The sequence below is a fragment of the Platalea leucorodia genome (assembly GCF_965183815.1).
Source record: "Platalea leucorodia genome assembly, chromosome: 7".
NCBI classification, from domain to species: Eukaryota; Metazoa; Chordata; class Aves; order Pelecaniformes; family Threskiornithidae; genus Platalea; species Platalea leucorodia.
Genome location: NC_138829.1, coordinates 44,481,093 through 44,503,788, shown reverse-complemented (window position 1 = coordinate 44,503,788; position 22,696 = coordinate 44,481,093). Strand labels below are relative to the sequence as shown.

General features: G+C 46.0%; 1 protein-coding gene across 1 annotated transcript; it reads right to left on the bottom strand.

Moving 5' to 3' along the window:
* Window positions 1-257: 257 nt before the first annotated feature.
* CRY2 (cryptochrome circadian regulator 2) lies at window positions 258-21,810 on the bottom strand. The gene is made up of 12 exons (XM_082317849.1): window positions 21,674-21,810; window positions 19,972-20,080; window positions 16,293-16,435; window positions 9,018-9,202; window positions 7,615-7,703; window positions 6,392-6,532; window positions 5,585-5,896; window positions 4,355-4,506; window positions 3,999-4,201; window positions 3,432-3,521; window positions 2,787-2,928; window positions 258-2,301 (listed from the first exon to the last, which is right to left on the bottom strand). Exons 1-11 carry the CDS (start codon window positions 21,736-21,738, stop codon window positions 2,789-2,791), a joined length of 1,629 nt encoding a protein of 542 aa, XP_082173975.1. The 5' UTR covers window positions 21,739-21,810; the 3' UTR covers window positions 258-2,301; window positions 2,787-2,788.
* Window positions 21,811-22,696: the final 886 nt, after the last annotated feature.

Here is a 22,696-nt window from a genome sequence, read left to right as displayed (position 1 = left end):
GCCTTGTGTTTCTCCATGTCCATCCCAGTTCTACTACCCAAACTGCAGCTCTTCCAGCTGCCACCATCCACATCACAGATATGTGTGCCACATGCCACACTGACAGAAACCTTGCAAATGCGATTTCCTCCTCACCCACAAAGCCTGCTAAGAGATCACTTAGGAGATTTTGCCTCTCCTCCCTTTGGCTCCTTACCCCCACGGATCCAGCCCCAAAAACGCCACTTACCAAACAAAATAATTTGGATGACAGCAAAGAGAGGGTTAAAGACATTTATATATATATAAAAAAGTCATATTTACAGACCATTGCCTAAACATGTAACTCTCCAAATGACAGAAGTCACAATTTCTGTAATCTAAGTGTACAAAGTGCATGTCTTTCCCCTTTCTTCTCTCTGCAGCAGAAGATGGGGTGGGGTGGGAGGGCCTCTATTTCTTTATACCTTTCTACCCTCAAGACAGTGGGAGTAAGGTCTGGGTCAGACTGAAGGAGACAAAACCTGTTTATTACTGAGTTATCCAGTGGGCAGACTATGAATAGCAGTTTAGAAGAAAGTAAGGGCAGGAAAAGTGACTCTTGTTTACTTGGTCAGTCTGCCCAACGGATTCCCTTGGAAAAAGGAATCTAGGGTCAATGCCCCAGAGAGATGAGTGGGAAGGAAAGGTTATTCAGCTGTTCAATAAATTAACTCACAGACCTGACGGAACCACTCCAGGTTTCCCAGGTAGATTTGAGTCAGTTTCTATTTGCAGCCCCATTGCTCTGCGCTCAAACATGGGCTCCAAAACAGAATCTGATTATCCCAGTCAGAGTGGGAGACAACTCCTGTGCTCCCCAAGCTGTTAGTTGCATAAGCTCACGTATAGCCCCACACTATTTGTGCCAGGCGGGGATGAAAGGTTTTGGACAGCAAATGAAAACAGTGCCAACGGCAGCCCATTGCATGGGATTAGCTACTCGATCTAATCCCTCTTGAAAACCGCCAAAAGAGAGGCTCTTCTGCAGCACTACCCTCCCTTGCCCTCTTAGGTGGGAAGGCAAGCAGAGGCGCTCTGCCAGCACCGTGTTGAAATGACGCGTAACAGCAGGCCAAGGAGTGTATGGTTAAGAGCCAGGAAAGCTACACAATTGTCCTGCTAGACTACAAAGCACCAGCGTGAATGCAAATGGCAAGAAGGAGCAGTGTGCAGGGCACGAGGTACGGGAGTATACTGTGTAGAAACTCAAAACACAGATGCCAATACAGGAAAGAGCAAACATCCACACAGAATGGACAACAGACGGAGCCCGAGTAAGACTCACTTCAAGGAGCTGATGTGTAATACATCCCCTATCAGTACGAGGCACTCCACAGGCTACACACCAGACACCGGTCACTCCATTTGAAAGCGCTCTCACTCAGGGAAGAAAATGCTGTAGAGTGCAGGGCCCAGGTGTAGCTACCTTATTATTTGGACCAGCAAGCTTCTGGGAGACTGCTTTACTTATATCAAGGCATGATCTTATTCCCTGAAGAATTCCTCCTTCTCTCAGAGTCCCCCCTCACCAGATGTCAAACCGCTCTGAAGCTGCCCATTCCAGGCAACAGCACTATGGCTCACCCTGCAGCAGTGAGATTCTTCTGCAGGGAAAGTTTTAAGTGCCTGTCAAGTGTACAGACAGTTTGAATCTCTTCGTTCTTGTGCTACGGTTGTCCTTCATTTCATTTCCATCCCACATGAGTACCACCTTGATTTACTCAGAAAGTGTTTACATCCCCATCAGTCTAGCCTAATGAAAGAAATACTGAAATTTTCCTGTTCTCTTGTAGGATGGGTACTCCATTTTTGACATTATAGCAGCTTCCTTCTCAACTCCTACTATAATTTGAAGTAATCAGTGCACCTCACTGCCTAGTACTAGTGATGAGAAAGGACGTTCACTATGTCCGAGATGCGCAGATGCTGCTCCCTACATCATTGCATCAACGCACACGCGCTGAGCCACTGTCAGAAGAGAAAGATACACCTGGGAGTGAACAAGTTGACAGGAGGCTCTTGCCCCCTTAAATGGGGGCAGATTTTGGGCATGGCTGAGAAGAGACATATTTGGCTCTTTGGAGAACAGAAAGCCAAATATTCCCAAGCACAAGTAACACAGTGCCCTTTTGTGGCAGCTATCGGAATTACACATTTGTATGAGAGCCCAGATTTTCTGTTGCGGATCCCAAGTTCCAGTCCCTCTGTGGCACCAGTCCCTCCTCCTCTGGTCACCTCTTCAGCACTCTCACTCTTCACTTGCAAGGTGCTTGTCGCTGGCTGTAGGAGAAAGCAAAAGACAGAATTTGCCTTGACCTCGCCCTCATACTGAAAAGTCGGCAGAACATGCGACCAGCTCCTCCCTCCTGGGACCCGGAGCATTTCAGGCATACGACTGGACCTGCTTGCTCCCCTCCTCTAGCCCGTACCCTCACCGCATGGGCAAAGCTGGCTGCAAACCCACTCTGTGGAAGGAGAAGCAGCCTCACTAGAGCAAACCTACAAAGAACTGTGCTCTGTGATTGTTCTAGTAACAGGGTACTGCTCTCTGCTGGACAACTGAGTTAACAGCTTGTCAAGCAAAAGGAAAACAACCAGAGGGCAGACCACTGCCAAATTAACAGGGCTACGGAATTACAGTTAGGAGCCACCTCCCTCCACAAGCAAGTCCGTTTTGTTCATTAAAACGCAGGGAGCAAAAGATTGAGCCTTGCTAGCTGCCAGAACAAGGTAGTTTAGGCCAGATCACACTAGGGACTACTCACAATCATAAACTCTTGCCAGGGATCTCTGGAGCGGGCAGACATGTCACTTTGGCTCGTTTGTACAGTTCTTCAGTGCACAGCTCTTCTGCTCCCTCGTGTTTGCGCTTTGGAGAAGCCTGGTCTGCTTGTGACAGCCTCATTGCTGTAGAGGAAGAAGAGTCACTGCAACGTTTCCCCTGCCTTTAAATCTCCTCACAAACGCACCCCAGCCTAACAGAGCTGGGAGAAAGACTGCAGTGCACAAGCACAGAGAGATGTTGCCACAGCCTCCTTGAAAACTTTTGAAAAGTTAAAAGCAGAACAATTAAGTCCCCCAGAACAAACCCAAAAGTATCCTCCTTTGACAGGGGACAGCTTAATTATACCTGATTAGCCCTACAGTGATCTGCATTTCTCCCTTAAGTGGCTGCATATGATCCCATACAGGCAATAAAAGATTCACTTTAATGAACTCCTATTCTTCAGCCCTTTTAGGAATAAAGGCTCACTGGGGACTTCTGAGGAAAGCCTAAAGGAAGGTGAACGTGATCTATGTTTTCCTAGTTACACACCCTCTTCTTATTAGAAAAGGATCTCTCTATCCTGCCTGTAGCCTTTAAGTCGACATGAGACTATCTCAGAAGCACACAAATAGCACCGACTCACCTGTACTGGTGCTGCAGCCCTGACCCGAAGCTGAGTCTGCAACTGGGCCACTGAGATCTTCCACACACGAAGGGACTGATGCCAGTAAACCTAGAGAAAGGCAAAAGGGCCATAGCTAAGAAACAAAAAACACCTGGGGTGAGAGAAGCCTTTCACATGGGAACACCTTAGTGATCACCAACCAGCACATCCATATCCCAAAGTGGGATGAGTTCAGAGCTGCGCTCACCCAGTGGTGGCGACAGACAGACACCGGGATCTAGCAGCGCATTTATTTAGGATGCGATGCCTAGGTTTTTTTTCCAAAGTGAAGACCGGACCGTTGGTGGCATATGGATGGTGCCATGCCATCGCCAGATCTCAAAACTAATCAAACTCCACTCTCAGCTGTCCAAGAGCTCAGTGGAGCTCTCCCTGGAAACTGATTCAGCAGCTTTGGCAGGGACTGCTTCCTCTTGCAAAGACTGGCCAGAGAGACAAATGCTATCTGTTTTAAACCATGACCCCTCCTCCCATCGTTTTCATCTCCTATTAAAGACACAATCTTTTGCAATTGTTGGTGCTTACAGAGCCCCCTATAGCGCGACAGCTGCTGGTAGATCTGCTTCATGCGTTCAATGTTCAGTCGGCTGGTCTCCGCATGGTTCACCATGGGTTTGGGGTAGTCCACCCCAATGATGCACTTGGCTGCCTTCTGCACAGACTCCGGAGCATTCCACGGTTCATAGATATATCGTGAGGGGAAGCCCTTTAGTTTGGGCAGATACCTCCTGCAACACAAGTAAAAAGAGGCACAAACACCACTTACAAGTGGCTGCGCTTGCAGCATTCACAATGCACAGAAAGCACCATGCACCTGTCAGCTACTGAACAACTCAGGCTCACAGATCGAGCAAGAAAGAAGCTCCAGTCACATCACTTACTTAACGTAGTCACCACTGGGGTCTGTGCGACGACCGAAGCCCACGGGGCAGTAACAGTGGAAGAACTGCTGGAAGAACGCACTGCATGAAAGCCACATCCAGCTGCCTGCATTTACGCTGAAATCTGCATCCAGCAACAGTTCGTCAAATACCTGCAGCAATTGGAGGAAAAGGCAGTGAGAGCTTCCCTAGGCGGGACTTTGTGGCAGGAGGACCCAAGGTGCTCTTTCAAATAGCAGGCACTGAGCTGTGAGAACAGCTCCTAGTAACCAAAGCAGCAGCAAAGAGGTGATCTGCTGGCTGAAGCCAGTTGGCTGGTCAATATATCTCACTTCCTGATGCTTTCACATAGGGAGGTACTGTCTGCTCATGCTGATAAAGTGCTGGCTTCTCTCTCATGCAGCTACAGACTAAATCACTACCTAGTGTTGCAGCAAGCCTTGGATATTGATCCTAGCCTGGGAGGCGTAACAAGTGCAAAGCACCAACCGTGGGAAGCAGGCAGATGCTGCACAGAAGAACAAGCACCAAAGCAAGAAGGAAGAACCCCTCTGAAGGTCCCAGAGCACACTGCCACTGAGAGGCGGACAGGTTTCAGCAGTAACTCACTCACTTCCATGCACAGACGCTGCGCTTTTAGCATCTGACCCTATGACGCACTTTCAGCTATGCTCTGCTTTGTCAGCTTTGTGACAAGATGCCCCTGCCTCCACTTTTTGCATAGGGCAATAGGTACACTGGATAGGTTCAAAGCTGCCTGTCCCTTCAGATGGCCCAAGAGGAGGGTCTTTTACCTCTTTCCTTGAGAGACTCTAGACTCGGATTTCACAGTCATGGAGCGTTCCCTGACTGGCACGGTGATGGATTATACAATGAGGAAAAAGGTCCAGCTATGAACTGACATTGAACTTGCACAGAAAACAGACGGACTGAGAGAACTTTTGCAAAAAAGTAAAAAAGCACCCAAAACCCCAGACCATATTTACCAGTGGGTCCCACTACCATTTAGTTATGGTTACTGGAGACTCTTGATACTATCAGAGCCTTGTGGTAGAAGGCAGAAAGAAGTCAGGCCGTTGGCAGGCCAAGAGCCCGCTAGCAAATCCTCTCTTCCACGCAACTTTTACATGCGAAGCAAAAGCCATACCTGTGCGCCCATCCTTGCATTGAGTGCCAGGGAGACTGTTTTCCTTACGGCCTCCTGCAAGCCTCTGGAAATGCCAGACTCACCCTGACTCCTGACTCCCAGCTGATCCAGAGGTCGCCCCTGGTCAGGAAGCAGGCCACCGCGTGCCTGGCCAGATGGTGGATCCACCCTTCCTGTCTCAGTTGAGTCATGATCGCATCGATCCAAGGAAAGCCTGTCTTGCCCTCTGCCCACTTTGCCAAGGCTTCAGGGTTCCTGTCCCAAGGGATTTGGATGCAGATGGGGTTCCCCTCCATACGATCGAACTTCGGGTTGTTTGTGGCTGCTGTGTAGAAAAACTCCCGCCACAGAAGCTGGCCGTACAGAGAGAGGGGGGGCGTGCTGTTCCGCTTTACCTGTGGAGGAGGAAATAAGGGTATTCACAAGCAGGGGAGGACTGGCTTCATTAAGTTCAGCTGTAGGCCACCCATGCATTTATACACAATTCTCAAGTCAGTTACTGACAACCGCCATAAAGGAGCTCAGTTCCAGATCATCCTTCACCAGGAACCCCAGGTAGTGAAGTCAGTGCTGCTTTTAGCTCACTCAGGACACTGACAAGAGACTTGAATGACCCAAAACTAACAGCAAAAAGCTCTACGTGGCTCATGACACAGGAGTCCAGGTTGAAGAACAGGGCATCGGCAGATTTAAGGTTTGCTCAACTATATACAGAAGAAACACTTTTCCTCACCCAAGAGCTTCTTCTGTAGTAGCAAAAAGCTTAGCCCAACAGTCAAACCCAAGTGAGGCAACAGTAACTTTTGCAGCTGTTCTGGCACACTGTCTGGGAACCAGCATCATGCTATGCTCAAAACCAGCCTGCTCTCCAGATGAACCCTTTGTCTTACCTTCTTATACAGCTCCCAGAGACGGTAGTAAAACAAGCGGCAGGACAAGCAGCCAAAACGCAGGTAGGGACTGAGTCCTGTAGGGCTGGCCAGCAACGAATTGGCGTTCATCCTTGGTCTTTCATAATTTGCAACCCATGCCTAGACATTCAGGAGAAATGAGCCAAAAAAAAACCTAAATTTGTGCGATGCTGCAAAGGGCAGGCCTCTGTGCAGGTGATAAGGCCACTCGGGTCTGACAGCAGTCTCTTCTGTTCACCTCCAACCACCCCTGGGAGAGATCTCAAGTGGGCAATCCCAACCCCCACACCCGATTCCGGAAATGCAAAACCTTTGCTCCAGGATTTAAACCAGTTAGTCATTTTGGCCAAGAAAAGGACTAAATTTGCTTTGCATGCAGGAGCTAATAACCCTGAGAGCTCCTAGGGACACAAGCTAATGCAATTGTTTATGTCCAGGTACAACTATCTCATTTCTCATACTAAACAAGAAAATCAGGGAAATTTAGACCTTTTTGTGGAGTATTATATTGACAGTTTATTCCCCCTTCAGCACAAGAATTTATGCTTTGATCTCTACAACTGCCACCAAAGCACCCAGCATTAAAAAGATACAAACTGGTTAAAACTGAGTTATGCCTCTGCAGCTGGGTCATCTTTCATTACTCTGAAATTGTTTGCCTTGTGCACTATAATCAAGAATATATACCCATATATATACATGCCCATAGGAAAAATAGACTATTTCAGCAAGGGGCTCGAGGAATGCCGGCCAGTGAGACAACATATTAACAGGCTGAGGTACAAGGGGAAGGCATTCTTTTATGAGCATGTACTCGCACCAGTACCTCAGCTAAAGACAAAACGAGATGGTGTGCAGTGTGCAGCAGGGACTGAGCAAGAATTAGACGAGAGTTTCCAAGTTTGCACTCCTCTAAAGGAAACTGAGGGGTAGAAACAAGGAAAAGAATCCTATGTGCTTCAAACAGCAGCATAATTAATACACACCTCTACTTCTTTGGGTCTGAGGAAGGCCAGGAGCTCCCTGCTCCACACACAACCCAAGATCACAGGGGTACTCCAACAATACTAAACACCCCTTCCAGAGGTGAATGCTGCAACTGTTGCTAGGCAGAGCAGGGAAATAGAGCAATGGCCAACACTCAACATTTTTTATTTGGAGGCACAGCCTGCAGGAATCGCCACTTAAATAACAGGGGTTACCTTTCTTTCCAAATGTTTATCCAGACGCGCCAAGGCTTCCGTCTCCCCTCCTTGCCAAACCGCAGGGGCAAGACCATCTGTAGGAAAGCCTGAGGGAAAGAACTTTGTAAGAATTGAAGCCATGCCTAGACAAAGGGTATAGATGGGACTAAGCATTAGCAACAGCAAGACACTACATACTGCAGTTGCCTAACATGGCTTACTTGCTGCTCTAGTCCTTCTACAGCAAGCAAATCATGTGGAACATGGGGAGAGCCTGCTCATGACACTGCACTACAAGGGCCTCTCCCTGCAATGCTTCAGGCAGCCTTCTGGGGACTTCTCCCATCACTCATACGCCAGTACTCTCTCTTGTGCGTCAGCACTACCCACAGGGCTCTGCTCCAAAGGCCAGAGCAGCTGGCAAAGGAACATCTGCTCCACAGCTCTGCCTTACAAAATACCTTGCCATGGACACCAGCAGCTCACTAGAGAGCCTGGCTGCTCCTGGTGAGGCTCCTATTCTGCTGAAAGCGAATGCTGGGGAGGGCACTGGCTTAGTGCTGAAGAACTGATGCAAAAGGGGAAGTAATAATGCAGTTGCCCTGCTGGGCTGCTCTGGGCTGACAGAGGAGCCTCCCCTGCAGCAAGCAGAGCAGTGTAAGGTTGCAAGCAATAAAGGCAGCAGAGTTACCCAGGACTGCAACCCTTCAGATGCTCCTGTTGTGAAGCCCTCCGCTTTTACATGACTGCTGAAACTGTACCTTAAGGTACAAGGTGATACTCCTATAAAGTTGGCATGGAGCCTCCAGTCACACACACAGTACTCTGCATTAATCCTTTCTTCCCTTGCATTTAGATTCACTTCTCTGATATAGGCCTTGCATTCCTCATGCTTCAGCTCTCAATTCATCCTCCTCCAAGAAAAATACAGGACCACAAGGCATCACAGGATGAGTGAAAGAAGCTTCTGTAATCTTTTGTTTTGCTAAGCTCCCAAATTGCTGCTGCTTGGCAATAACTGAATTAAATGATATAAGCCTGGTACACAGTTAGTTTACCTCTTCAGGTCTGTTACACAACGTGTCAGAGATGGCAGTAGGAGGAAAGCAGCTGGCAAGGACATGAGACACTGATACAATGGTTACATGCTCAGTATAGCAGAGAACAGAAGGACAGATGCAGAGCGTTTCAGAGCAATGCTAAAGGGGACGCTGTGCATCGACAGTAGTGCAAGGGACAGCAGTCTATTTTCACGAGGTCCAGCACTCACTGAAAACATTAGGCTGCTTCTATGGCTAGAGGCAGCCCAGGTCAGATGGGAAGGCTGGAGTTGTTCTGGGCACATGCCAGCCATCGGGAACAGTTTCACTAGAGCCCATTTCAGCTGGCAGTTAACCCTTGCCTTCGCTCTCGACACATACCCAGCTCTTCCAGGGACGGGACCCCATACACATCGTCATGGTTCTCCTGGATGTCCACTTTACATGTCTCCATCTGCTGGCTCATTACGGTGCTCACCGGCTTCTTTGGGAGCTCCATACGGCTAATGATGGCCTGGAAGCGCTTGTAGGTAAGGGGTGGCTTGTGGCCATTCAGCTCAATTATTCTGGAGACAAAATAAACAAGGTGAAACAACACAGCCTTGCTACCACAAAAGACACAAGGAAATAACAGCCAAACTGCATCCTGCTATCACTGCTCAGGACAGCCTTTCTCTTTGGATACAGAAATCCTTACAGACCTACCTTCCACTTGATACATCTGTCAAAGGGATACTAAAACCAAACAAACAAAACCCCCAAACACACCAGACAACAAAACCCCACATACTAATTCATCTCCATAGGAAAAAACAAAACAAAACAGCTCCAGCTGAATCAGGCTTAGCATCAATCTCTCTCCCAGAGCTCCTCATCAGACCCCTGTATGAAATCTCAATCTGATTACTGCCTTTCTGTCTCCCCAAGATGGCAGATCCCAGACCTGCATCTGCTCCCCTGACACCTTGTATATCCTAACCTGATTCTGACCTTACTCCCTCCTCGTCTGACACAAAAGGTCCCAGCCTGTTAGTGACCCCTCCTCCACCTATCTTGGATGAGACAAATCCCAGTTTGCGTCATGTCATTCCTCTCTCCCCGTGATTAGAGAAATCACCACCCTCCCCCACGCCATAAGGTCACGAGTAGACCTGTCTCATGCTAATTCACCTGTGTCAGATCATGCCACGGAAAAGATAGCCACGGTTCCCCATTCCTTTACTTTACTAAGCATCCACAGCCTGCTAGGGCCACACAGCCTTATTTTTCCTGAGACAGAGAGCTTTGAGAAGCCCCCCAGGCAAGGTAAGCTTCTCCAGGGTCAAAGATGCCATTTTTAACCCCCTCTCCTGCAGGGCGAGGAAGGAGTTAACAGCAAAGCAGACAACACAGGGATCGCCAGCATTACATAAAGTTGAGGCAGCCAACCCCACAGCTCACACATGAGCTGCAGCAGAGCCGCCTTCCCCACCCATTACAGTCAACAGCTTATGCAAGGGGCTGGGCTTAAAGCCCAGCGTTTCGGCGGACGCCATGTGCCCTCCCTTCCCCCCGAAGCCGCACGTGTAGCGAGGAGGAGCGACATGCCGGCCCAGGGCCTGCCCAGCCCGCAGCCCTTCCTCACGTGTGCGCCGCAGTCACCCAGCAGTCACCCAGCAGTCACTCAGCCTCAGCAACGTGGGCAGCCGGCCCCACCACCCGCTGCCTCCATCCCGGCCAGCCGGAGCCCGGGCCTCCTGTACGCTGCCAGCCGAGGGAAGAGGAGCCTTGAAAACAGGCAGCACAGTTGCAAAGGTTAAAAATAAAGCCTTCTGCAGTTTCCTCCCGGTTTTCTGCTTCTAGGTTGTAAACACTGGGAGAAGACGGCACTGATGAACAGGACAGGGGAGGGAGGGCAAGCGGGATGTGCACAGAGTGCGAAACACTGGAGCATCTCCTTTGCTTTCACGCACTTCTCAGCCGGCTGTCTCCGCGTACCACCCCAGAGACAGTACGAGATCGTGAACTCATGAATACTACCCACCACAATCTTCTCTGTGGCTTACTCTGAGCACTGGGGCCCCCAAACAAGCCCATCACTTCACAGAGATCCCCAGAAAATCAGCGTTGCTGCTGGAAGAGAAGGGAGGCATTTCCAGTTACCACACTCCAGAGACACTCCCTTGTTTCCAGAGTAGTTCAGTGCTGGGAAGCAAAAACGTGACAAAGCTGCACGGTGCTTGCCCTGAGGTGCCTGGGATGGGGGCGGGGAAGCTGCTTCTTCAACACTGCCTCATTTTTCAGTCCTCTTCCACAGATCTGCTGAGGCTGCAGCTCAGTCTGAGATCCACGCTATTACACCACGTCCCAGATCCACAGCTAAAACTTTTGTGAACAGACAGCTTGGAGCAAATCACCGTGACTTGCAGGTGGATGCCAGTGCCTGTATTTGACATCCTGAAGAACGTGAATACGAGTGAAGTTACCTTGTACAGCTCCTCAATTCCTAACCAGACAGTTATTGGATCTGGGACACAAATCTTCAAGAGATAGGACTAGGACAACTTGCACATTTCACAGCACCTGACACTGGCATTATGCAACAGAATTTGAACCTTTCACAATATCGCCATGAAAAAAAGTATCAAATATTGTCTACTGTACAATACTGGATATTATATGATACATACTGGGTATTGTAGTGTTGTTCAGCCTTCTGTACAAAGATTTGTACAGGAAGCCCCCCAAGCAGGAGTCCTTTCCTTCCTCCTCCTGTCCTTCTAACCCAGGCAGTATAATCTCACAGGACTTTGCCCGAGGACAGAAAAAGGAAGGTCCTTCCCCAGGATTTAATACTCCCATTTCATCCGTCTCCCCAGCACAACCCTCATACTACACATGGCCATTATTCTTCTAGCTTTCTTGAAGCGGAACAGAGAAGAGCAGAATCACTGCATTCATCATATAAAACCCAATCTTTCTGGTGCTAGTGAGCACACGTAAAAATAGCTGTGCTACCAGCCTAGCAATATAGTCAGGCAGCGCTGGGCACAGTAGTACCTGGATGCCAGAAGTTATGAGGGTCTTTTTGACTGTCAGTCACACTTTACCTCAAGAAATCAGGCAACCAAAACCTGACCAGAGTTCTGGTGCTGCTAGGATTATCAGGTATCCTACAGTCAGTCACCTGTGACAGCAGAGCGTCGGCAGACTTTGAATGCACACCCCCACAGGTGTCAGCTTCCGACTCACATCTCCACAGCAGTGCCCCAGCAGGGTGGCCACCGGGCGAGGGAAAGCCGCTCGCCTCAAAAACCTGACACCTCAGCTCGCTTGCAAATGACAGGGCCCAGCTCTGGCAAGGGACCGAATGTGCTCCCCCCTGCTTCCTCCCGCGAGGAAGAGCAGGCTGCCAGCGCTCGGCAAGCAAGCTGCTCAACAATGCACCCCACTACCAGCTCCCACAGACTATTTCATTAGCCTCGCCAGCTTATGCAATTGCTCTGATCTAAATCCTCGCTGCAGAGAGCTCGTGTAGGGCTACACGTGTATAAGAAAAGGAGTATTTCTACAGATTCAAAGAGGAGATGGAGAGATAACCAACAGATATTCCACACAACAGACACTGGACAATTCAACTTCTGCAGAATCGCACACACGAGTGTGTGAAAGATGAAGAAGTGACTTGATGACAGGCTAAGTATCAGCGCAGGGGGAAAACACCTGACACCAGAGCACCATGCAAGACAGACAAGGATAACAAGATCTGGCAGGCAGAAGTTTGACTTAACCTTCTTAGATGGAAATAAACCATTTTTTTGGCATAGCGTAATTCTGAATTGCAGAACCACCAAGGTATGCACACTTCCCCAGTGCTTTGTTCCTTTAAGTCAGTACGTGCTCCTATTAAAGTGCATTTAGCTATCACTTCAGCCTTAGGCTAGAATATTTGAGGAAAAGCTGCTCCTGATGCATGCTACAAACATACAAGCTCACAGTGTTCTTTTCTGACCTAAACCTCTCCCCCTGAATAACCCTGGCCTGCCCTGGATTACTGAAACTACGATGCTGACCGTCAGCAAGCAGAATACAGAGGATTTAGATCCTAACGAGGAGAAAACAGGCAGATCCAGAGAAGGGACAAAACAACTTGTCAGCTGGAAGTTGTCAGACAGAATAATTGTCAAGTAAAGACTTTGAGCAGGCTAAGCTGATACCCAAGAGATTATCTTTTCTGTCTGACTTCTACAATCTGAACATCGCTAATCTTGACTGCGAATTCCTAGATTTTCTTAGGAGTATTTTCCAGCACTGATGCTGATTTTCTATAGCCGTCTCCTTGTTTTGGGTGAGGGGAAAGATGCTCTGATAACCACACAGCTATGCTGGCAGTGCCAACAAGGAGCATATTGTAATCTTCCTGCTGGGTAGAACTGGTCAAATTCACAAGTTAACTGAACAGGCTCTTTGTACATGTTTAAAAGGAGCTGGTGGTGATGGTACTGTGAATACACTGCAGGGAACAAGAGAAGGACTGCTGGAATCATTTATGTAGAAGTAAAAGATTAGTCTAAATTGTTCAAAACCAGGCCTGACAATCTTGTCGGAAACTTGATTAAAGAAAGATGAGAAGTAGGACACCACCACCAGGTTACTAATTATGCAGGAAAAACAGTAGGCTGAGCAGAGGGACAACACATACCATGAGTTAAAAGACTGAGTAACATGACTGGAGAGCAATACACTCTGAGAGAGGCTTCCAGGAGAAATATAATATTAGAACTGTATTACCACCTGCTGAGAAATCTCAGAGATGCCAAGAACCAGGAAATGTCAGAGTAACTGGAGACTTCAACTGCCTCCACACAGACTGGGTAGCTGTCACACCCCGCTGCCTGCCAAAAACCAATCTTCTAGTTGTCATAAATGACTGCTCCATGGAACAATTAATCAGGAACCCACAAGGAAAGGCAATTCATGATTTAGTCTTAGGCAGCGCTAAGGTATAGCTGAAAATGTTAGTCATCACTTGCCTGCTCTAACCGTGACTTTGGCATGCAACAATTTAACATCCTTCCAGCAGCTATAATACCATAACGGCTTATATTTCAAGAAGAGAAATGCATAAAAATAAGGAAGCATGCTAAGCAAAAAGAACAAGCTGAGATGTAAACCACTGACAGGCAACACAGAGATGATATGAAGATGATGGGGAAAAAAAAATTCAACAAATGCACACAAACCATCAAAAAAAGATTTCAGAAAGATCACAAAAGTCAAAACAATTAAAGAATAGCACCATCAATGCTAACAGAAGGCAAAATCATTCAGAAAAATGAAGGCCAAATAAAGACAGAAAAAAACAACTGGCAGGTTAAATTAAAAACCACAAAAGCAGCCTCTTTGCACCTCCCAACGCAAATGAAAGTTTGAGAAACCTTTTAAAAAAAAGCATAAATAGAAAAAAAAAAAATCCCTTTACAGACACTCCAGGATATTTATAGGGTCAAGAGCTGATCAAGTCATAAAAAAAGCAGAGACTGTAACACCACAGAAAAAAATCATGCATTTAGTTCTGCATGTGTATTCACTATGGAGGTATTCGGGGAGGCTGCCACTCTGAATCTGTTTAAGGAAATATATCAGGAGATGTCACAGACCGGGAGGTCAGGAAGAAACACCACAAAACAAAGCTATGCTTGAACAGCAACAGCTTGCCAGGACCAGCAAGCATTCACCTAGGAGTTGTAAAGGACATCAAGAAATACCCAAACTAATGGCTGCTGCATGTAACGCTTGCCTTAAAACTGTCCGAATACTATGAGGAAAAAAAGGCAAATATGACTCGAGATTTAAAAAGCATTTCAAGGGCATCAGAGGGATGACAGAACAGAAAGTCTGATATGTGCATTAGGCAGATGGGTATAAAATACTAATGGAATCAGTGAATGGATGGGTATATGCAATATGCTGGAGGGTTAATTTGGGCTTGGCAAAGGGAAGTTGTGCCTCAAAATCTATTAGTGACATTTGAGCCTGGGGCAAGGGAGATTTAGTTGATATACTCTACCTGGATTTTCAGAAGCCATCTGACTAGATCCTTCACTGAAAATTTTTAAAGAAACCCAGATAAATTGCGATAAAGGAAAAGGTCCCTGCAGACAGAAAATTCTTCGAGATACAGGACAGAGTAGGAATCCATTTTTCCAACAGGAGGAGAAATCCTACACAGAGCTGAGCTAGGGCTTGTGCTGCTCAACATTATTCATGAATGATCTGCAAAGGGACAAAAAAAGAGAGGGATGATAAAATTTACTGACGCCAGAAGCTATCTGGGATAGCTAAAAATGAAAGGCAACTTAAAAATTTCCCTATACACCACATGACCAGCTGACAAAAATATCAGATGAAATGCAGCGTTGGTCATGTTGTTTCTCCATATGCATGGCTATGCAATCTTAAACTTACTTACATAGTAGCAGCCTCTCAAATAGCCTATGACCATTCTGGAAGGAAGCCCTGAGACGTCAGTTTAGTGTTTAGCAGCACTCAGAAAAAGCAAAAAGAATGCTAGCGACGATTAGGAGAAGACAGGAAACATTATAGCACTATACAAATCCAAGTTGCTCCTACATTTTGAACACTAGCTAGAGTTTTCACCACTGCTCTCCATCTCTAGAACAAAACTTAGAAGAGATTTGGAACAGATTCCACCTGAAAACTTAAATAAACTAGGACTCTCCACCTTGGAAAAAACAAAGATGACATGAGGAAGGATGTGAGGAGCATTGACATTGAAGGGGTGAGGATGTAATAAGTATTCATGGTCTCTTCTAATGCAAAAATTAGAAAGCGGTGTCTGCTCACGAGGCAGGTTCAAGAATCCCCCTCACTCCAAAGACAAACATTTCCACCCAGCATGTGCTCCTTCCGATAGGAAATTACGGATGCTAAAGATAGGAGGAAATCTACATTCAGCATTACTGGCACAAGTCATCAAAAAAAAAAAAGCCCCCCCCAAAAAACAAGCAACCTGTACGAGTAGTACTGAAACATGGTTGTAGAAAAGCATACCTTAGAGTCTTAGCTGAAAGACTGTCTCCACTGTTTAAGGAGATCATATACAGAGAGAGACTACATATATAAGTAAATATATAAAACTCAACATAAAGGCAAGGCTCCCCCATAGCAAATACACAACAAAGACAAGGCATTCAGGTTTTAAAATAAGGTAAGTTTGCCACAATCTACCTCGTACTACTTCTTCCAGCTGTCCTGGCACATCCATCAGTTAAAAGCCCTGCCTTCATAACATGTTTGAGACAACAGCTCAACTATCTTTATTACAATGAAGCAAAAAAAGCAGTCCACGCAGTGAGGGCATGCTCAAGGAGAGCAATCAATAGGACACAGCTGAACAACAAAAATGATTGTCAAGTACAGTTTAATAAGCTTGAGGCAACACCTTTCTGTACATTCATGTCACTGTCAGCACTTTGACGTGCTCTAATCAAAAGTGCGAGTGTGCAGAGTAATCCTGTTGACACCTTCTAGGCTCACACAGGATGACAGCGATCAACGTGTAGTGATCAACGTAATGGAGGAGACCAAAGCCTTCCCAGACGCGACAATCCCAGCCTAGCCCAGGCAGCACCTCTGCCCTTGCTCTCCCCGTACCTGTCCAGGTCATAGAGGGTGTGGGAGTTCTCTATCACCACCTCCACGCCAGCCTCCTTGGCCAGTTTGACGATAGCTGCATCCCTCTCCTTACCAAACGGCTCCGAGTCGTATTCAAAGGTGAGACGGGTGACTCCCCATTCCTGCAAGAAACACAATACACACAGCTGTCAAACAGAAGACTTTCTAACCAGCACAATTACGAATGAGGATGTTGGAATTCCTGGCCAGTGTTAAGTCCTGGAAGCTTAGAGATGGTTCCTATGAGAAACAGCAGTCTGGAGTCAAGATAACCAAAGAATCAACAATTTTATCAACTCTAGCAAACATCACATCTGCTATGCAAATTCCTATGTCAGGTTTAAAACACATAAGAGGAGGTTTGAGTTCTTCTCTATTAATGTTCTTAGGTTACAGCTCAGTCCCCAAGCCTAACAACACCTTGTTTTGTTGCACACGATGTCCAAAAGTAACCCTACCATCCTGTTCCACCATTTGCAGAGAAAGCATTTCAGAGAACTCTTTCAATACAAGTTCTCTTCAAAAAAACCATATTTTTATGTGGAGACTACCATTAAGTAAAACCAACACACTCTAAATTTTTTCCAATGTCTCTCTAAAGCCATCACATAATAGAGGACCAATATCCAACCCAAACAGCAAAAAACAGGGTAGTAGGAAATGCAGGACAAAGGATGGCAACTGAGTGAACCTTTCTGGTCAGCACAGTAGAGTATGATACTGCACTTCAGTTTCAAATTAAAGTCCTGCCTTTGGAGAGTTATTTCACGGTAGTCATGCCATGTACCTATTCTGTATCTTCACACCTTTAATAGATCCCTCACAGATTACATGGAATAGGCCTTATGAAATAGCATTCAGCCTCTTCCAGGCTTTTCCAGAGCACAGTTTGCTCTCAAAGACTATGGCCTAGTTTTCCTCAGAAAATGAATCCTATGAGAAGAGGTTTAACGGTTTCCACAGCGACCCTCCCGAGACATCCATCAAGCAGAGCAGCAGCCCACAGATTTGTTTAGCAAACACTTTAGTCAAACACAGCCAGAAATCTATAGAGACACTTAAAAAACCCATCACACAACTAAGATGTGAACGACATTCTCAAAGTGAGAGTCTAAGTCACCTCTGTATATACAGGACAGTCTTTTCCACCTTGGAACCAGAACCAGAAACGCAGCACAAAGAATAGATGTGATTAATTCACTAAAGACCATTAAAAAATAATGCCCAAGCTGGGGAAGGGAATTCAGAAGCAGAAAACAACTGTACAAGCCCCTTTCTTTTCTAAACTTTCAGATTCAATCCTAAAATGAAATATTAGGAAGAACAGAGAACTGAAACAATAATGGACCACTGAATGTACATCTCTGAGAGGTCCTCCACTCCTTTTTCAAAATAAGAACATGACAGCATCCATAACTCAGAGCAGGGGTCAAACAGACATGTTCCTGCCCTGCTCCTATGTAATTTAACAGCTTCATTTTAAACTTTTCTTTCTGTTATATGAAAGACAGTATCAGCTGGAAGGCTTAGAAAAGACGGCTTTGGTTTTGAAGAAACATACATTACTGCCTTGAAAGAAAGGCATGGAATAAAAAAATTAAGGCTAAAAGATTTTAGGTAAGAATACGAAACTTCAAATTCAGATATTTCCTACACTTTTGAGAAGCCCACCACTCTATGTGCTACAGTAGCACACAGGAAGCAGAGCACAACCAACCAGAAAACAGTAAACTATGACAACAAATTGCTGCAGATATACAAAAGTCATGACTGACTTATCTCTTAGATTTTACCCTACAGCAAACAAAAATGGTAAGGAAAAAAAAAACCACACCAAAGGGGTTGTGAGCAAACTTCAGTGAAGAAACGACACACTTTTCTTTGACAGAAGAGGTAAAATTACAGACGTTTGTTCAGAGCAAGTGAGACAGAAAACCTCTGCAAAGGTTAACACAGAGCTAACAAGTACACTTCTCATGATATCCGTGCATAATAGTACCTTTGCAGCTACTGTTATCAACAACATAGCTCAGCTAGTGGCAGCAAGAGCAGAAATTATACTAGGTCTAAGTGTTGCATTACCACATGTGACAGAACTCTCCTCTCCACAACAGCTGACAACAAGGCATGAGCTGCTGCTAATTCACTGTTCAGTGCAGCAGCTCTGGAGAGGTCTGAATTCCCATGAAAGCCATACATTTACCATACAATAGCATAAAAAAAAAACACATTCTTTTCAGCTCTGTTACAGCACATCTAAGATACTCATCAACTCACTCGTCCAGGCAAAACAGACTGCAGCAAAATGCAGCTCTGGCTGATTCCACACCCATCTCAAGCCTCAGACACTGCCAACTACTTTTTGTTCTTTGACCAAAGTGGGCATTTTTCTCCAACAAAGTTTTAATTACCCTGTGAATACCTTGAACTAGAATAAGGACCGCACGGACTACTACTAGCCAGAATTTATTTGCAGATGAAAAGACAAAAATAGCCCAGACTCTGAAAAGGCCCAAAGCAGCACATAGTTTGTGTAATGTGTTAAGAAGCAGAAGCCAAAATAAATCTGTGCCCCTTTTGACCTGCCTAGTCCGATTCCCCTTCCCAGTACTACCCTCCTCCAGAAAATACACATCAGAACCATTTACAGCAGGAGGGTATAGATTCAAGTTTACCACTCCTTCTCACCAGCTGGTTTATAGCAGGCTTTGGGGACACTAGTTCTGTCAACCATATGTAAGGTAGAGCCCACATGCCAAACCCAATTCATAAAACTATTGTGAACCGTGGTTTTTTTCCTTTAGCTTTGTCACTCTAGCAAAGACACCGTCAAAAAGCTTCAAAGACAATAGGAAGTACAATCTTAGAGCAGGACAGAGAAGAATGATACTGCTTGAGGAACCTTGATATTCAAGGAGATGCTCTTGCCAGTCCTGTCTCTCTCACAATCTGCAGCACTGACATATCACTTTAGAAATGTAGCCCCACTAATCATCACACATCATCGACCACTGAGGTCACCGCATATTCCACTGTCCTAAATCATCAGCAGGAAGCTTGGACCCAAGCTGTATTCTGCTGCTGAGCTGACTGAACTGCAGCCTTGAACAGGAGAAGAAAAGGAAGGTCAGCTAACATAAAAGCTTCTGAATTTTGAAATTTTAACACAAAGCCCTATTTGCAATTCACATACAGATCAATACGCTTTTTCAGTTGTTTGTAAAGGTATATGGACATAGCAGTCTTCCCAAGTAAAAGCCGCAGGAAGAAAATGGCCAGTAGGGAAGAAGCTCTCAACACAGAGGAGTCAGCATGTTACAGTGCAACTCTGTGAGACCTGACTTAACAGAAACAAAGGCAAAGGCCACCATCCAAAAAGAAAAGCTCAAGCACCCCAGTACTAGGTTACACCCTACTACTAAATTTCTTTGCAAGTCTGAGTTCAAGACTGTATCTGGCTCCCAAGCTGGCCCTTATGGATAGTAGTTAAAGTTGTAGTTAAAGAGAAGAGTTTGTAATAGTGAAGAATTAGTTACAGTTAAAGAGAAGCTGAGAGGATTTCCAACAATTAGCAAATCACTAGCGAGTAAAAACAAGGGTAGCACTGGGACATCTGTTTTTCTTCACTATGCTCCAGAAAATGACTTTATTCTCTTACTTTAAAGAGTCTTGGGAAGACATCTGTTGGCTGCCCTCGCACAACAAACAAGCGGGAGTTGAGTTTCCTTAAACTGTTGTCCAGATCTTCCAGAGACTGGAGCAGAAATCTGCAGAGAAGAAACAACAGCAGTTAAGTGTCAGTCAGTCTGGTTACAGCTAAAAGACAAACAAGGAGAATTTGCAGGGAACTCCAGCAAACCTGCATCACCAAATCAAACTGAAAGTTAGGACAAGAAATAGAAAACAAGAATTTGTATTCATCCCCGGTCTGTCTACCAACTGCTATGAGATCGCAGCACGAGCCAGCTCCCAGCCATTCACATGCATGTTCTGCTTGTCCAGATGCAAGAGGTTTCCAGGATTTTCTTCTTCCTGCAACCCCCTTCCATGTTCTCTCTGAGCTGGGAGCACCCCCCGCCAGCTGCTCTCTCCACATAACAACACGGAGAAAAGCGTGTATTTATATATATAATTCACTACAGTATATTCTTTCATGGGTTCTGGGGCAGGAGGGATTTTGCATATGAAGTAGAAAGATGTCGATACACTAGTCCAAGGAAAGTAATGAATCACTACAAGAACTGTGCAAGTTTTACCGTTCTGGCTACAAACAGGCAATGTCATAGCAGAGAAATGTACACTCCTAGCCCATCAGTAGCATGAGACTGAGCACCAAGATGTCCCAAGGCAAGAATCATCTGTACTGAGAATAGCTGCAAGCAGAACTGCAATTTATCTTCCACCATGAAGATGCAAAGCTGAGAGCATGCCAAGACATTAATCTATTCCCTCCCACCCCAAAACTGTAAAAAAAGCATTTAAGTGCTTTTTGCATTTAATGGTGTGTCTTACTGATCCCCCACTATGCTATAAAACATCAAATGTATCATCTTTGCTTTCACAGCCACATGTCACCCCATCTACATCGTAACGTCACTTTGTTTTGTCTAACTCTGCAAAAGACGCCAGCTTTAAAACTTTAATCTCTGCAACAGCACGTGGCACTGCTGGCAAACTCGCAACCCTTTGTAAGTGAGCCTGCCAACCTCTCCCTCTCCCTCATTCCTACATGCCCACTCTGCAGTGTGACCTGCAAGACATGAGTATCTGCATCAGCTCCCTTGAGACCACAGACAGCTAATAGGAGAGGCTAAGCTACAACTGCCCTGCAAACTGGGTACTTTCTCCTCAACTGCACTGCCCATAATGTGAACTGCAAACTTAGAGATAGAACAAGCTCCCTCTGCACTTCCTGAGGGAGAAAGGGACTCGGGGTTCATGGAAAGAAGGGCCCAGTATCACAGTACAGAAGACCCAGAACCAGGTCTGGGTAACCTAAACAAACCACTCCCCCACCCCCAGCCCACTTTCCATCTATTAAATAGGAATATCAGCTTTCCAAGGTGTTCTAAAAATTAAAGAAGGGTTAGTCCTATATGCCTCACACGTGCTGTGCAGTAAAACAATAAGGGATTTTCGACATGATAAATTTCTGGGAGCTAGGTAAAACACAAACATTTGCTTTTGGAGCACAGAACTCTGAATACAAGTAATTGCATAAAAGAAAAAAAAAATAGCAAAACAAAGCCAAGGTTCCCAATGGGAACCAATGGAACTCTGGCAAATATAAGTAACTTGCTAATACATCTTTGCCTAACAGCCAGTGGTGCTAATTTCTGGCATCTGCAGTAGCTACACACCTCCAAGAAAACATCTGAATCTGAATTCTCTCAGTGCCAGGAGGCACACAAGGCGCGAACATCATTCTTCCACTTCGATCGGTCTACGGCTGCGTGCTCTGGAGTCCCAAGGGCCACAGCGCAGTCTTCTGTTGGTTTTTTCCTCAAGACATGACCGATCCAATTCCATCTCCTCCTCCTCACTTCATTACTGATTTTCTCCATCTCCGCCATTTCGGGGTTTTTTTTTGAAAGTTGATGCTCATTGTTTCTGCAACTTTTTATTTTTTTTTCCGGGAGGAGGTAGTTGGCCTCCTGCCCAACCCCCATGACTTGGAGGGCCAGTGGTTCTTCTGTCAGGGTGGCCTTCCCTTAGGCTGCGTTGGTTCGCGGCACCTTCTTCAATTTTATCCGGTGCACCCTCCAGAGAGGGATCCCCTATCCACCACCCAGGGGACGCGCCTTCTAGCCGTGCAGCCCCAGCCGAAGGTCCAACAAAACACAGAATCATAGAATCGTCAAGGTTGGAAAAGACCCTTAAGATCATCGAGTCCAACCGTTAACCTAGCACTGCCAGGTCCATCTATACCATGTCCTCGAGCACCACATCTATCCGTTCTTTAAATACCTCCAGGGGAGACTCAACCGCTTCCCTGGGCAGCCTGTTCCAATGCTTGACCACCCTTTCGGTGAAGAAGTTTTTCCTAAAACATTATTTTTAAAAACTTCACCTGTTCATATATTCCATGACTACAACATAAATAAAACCACTACCTGCTTCCCTCCCTCTGCAATGTTGGTGGAAATAAACAAGGATTAAATGGATCACGAATTAACCTTTTGGGGGTACTGCTTTCATTCTTCCAAATGAGGACAGTTAGCAACAACAGCAGCACGTGAAAGGCATTTCTGTCTGCTGCTGCCTGTAGAAAGTCTGGTCTATGGAAAGATCTCTTCAGGCTCCTAGGATATCAAGCAGTAACACAACCCACAGTTTTCTGCAATTTAAACATCTACGTTGTGGTCATTTCTGCACATTTACAA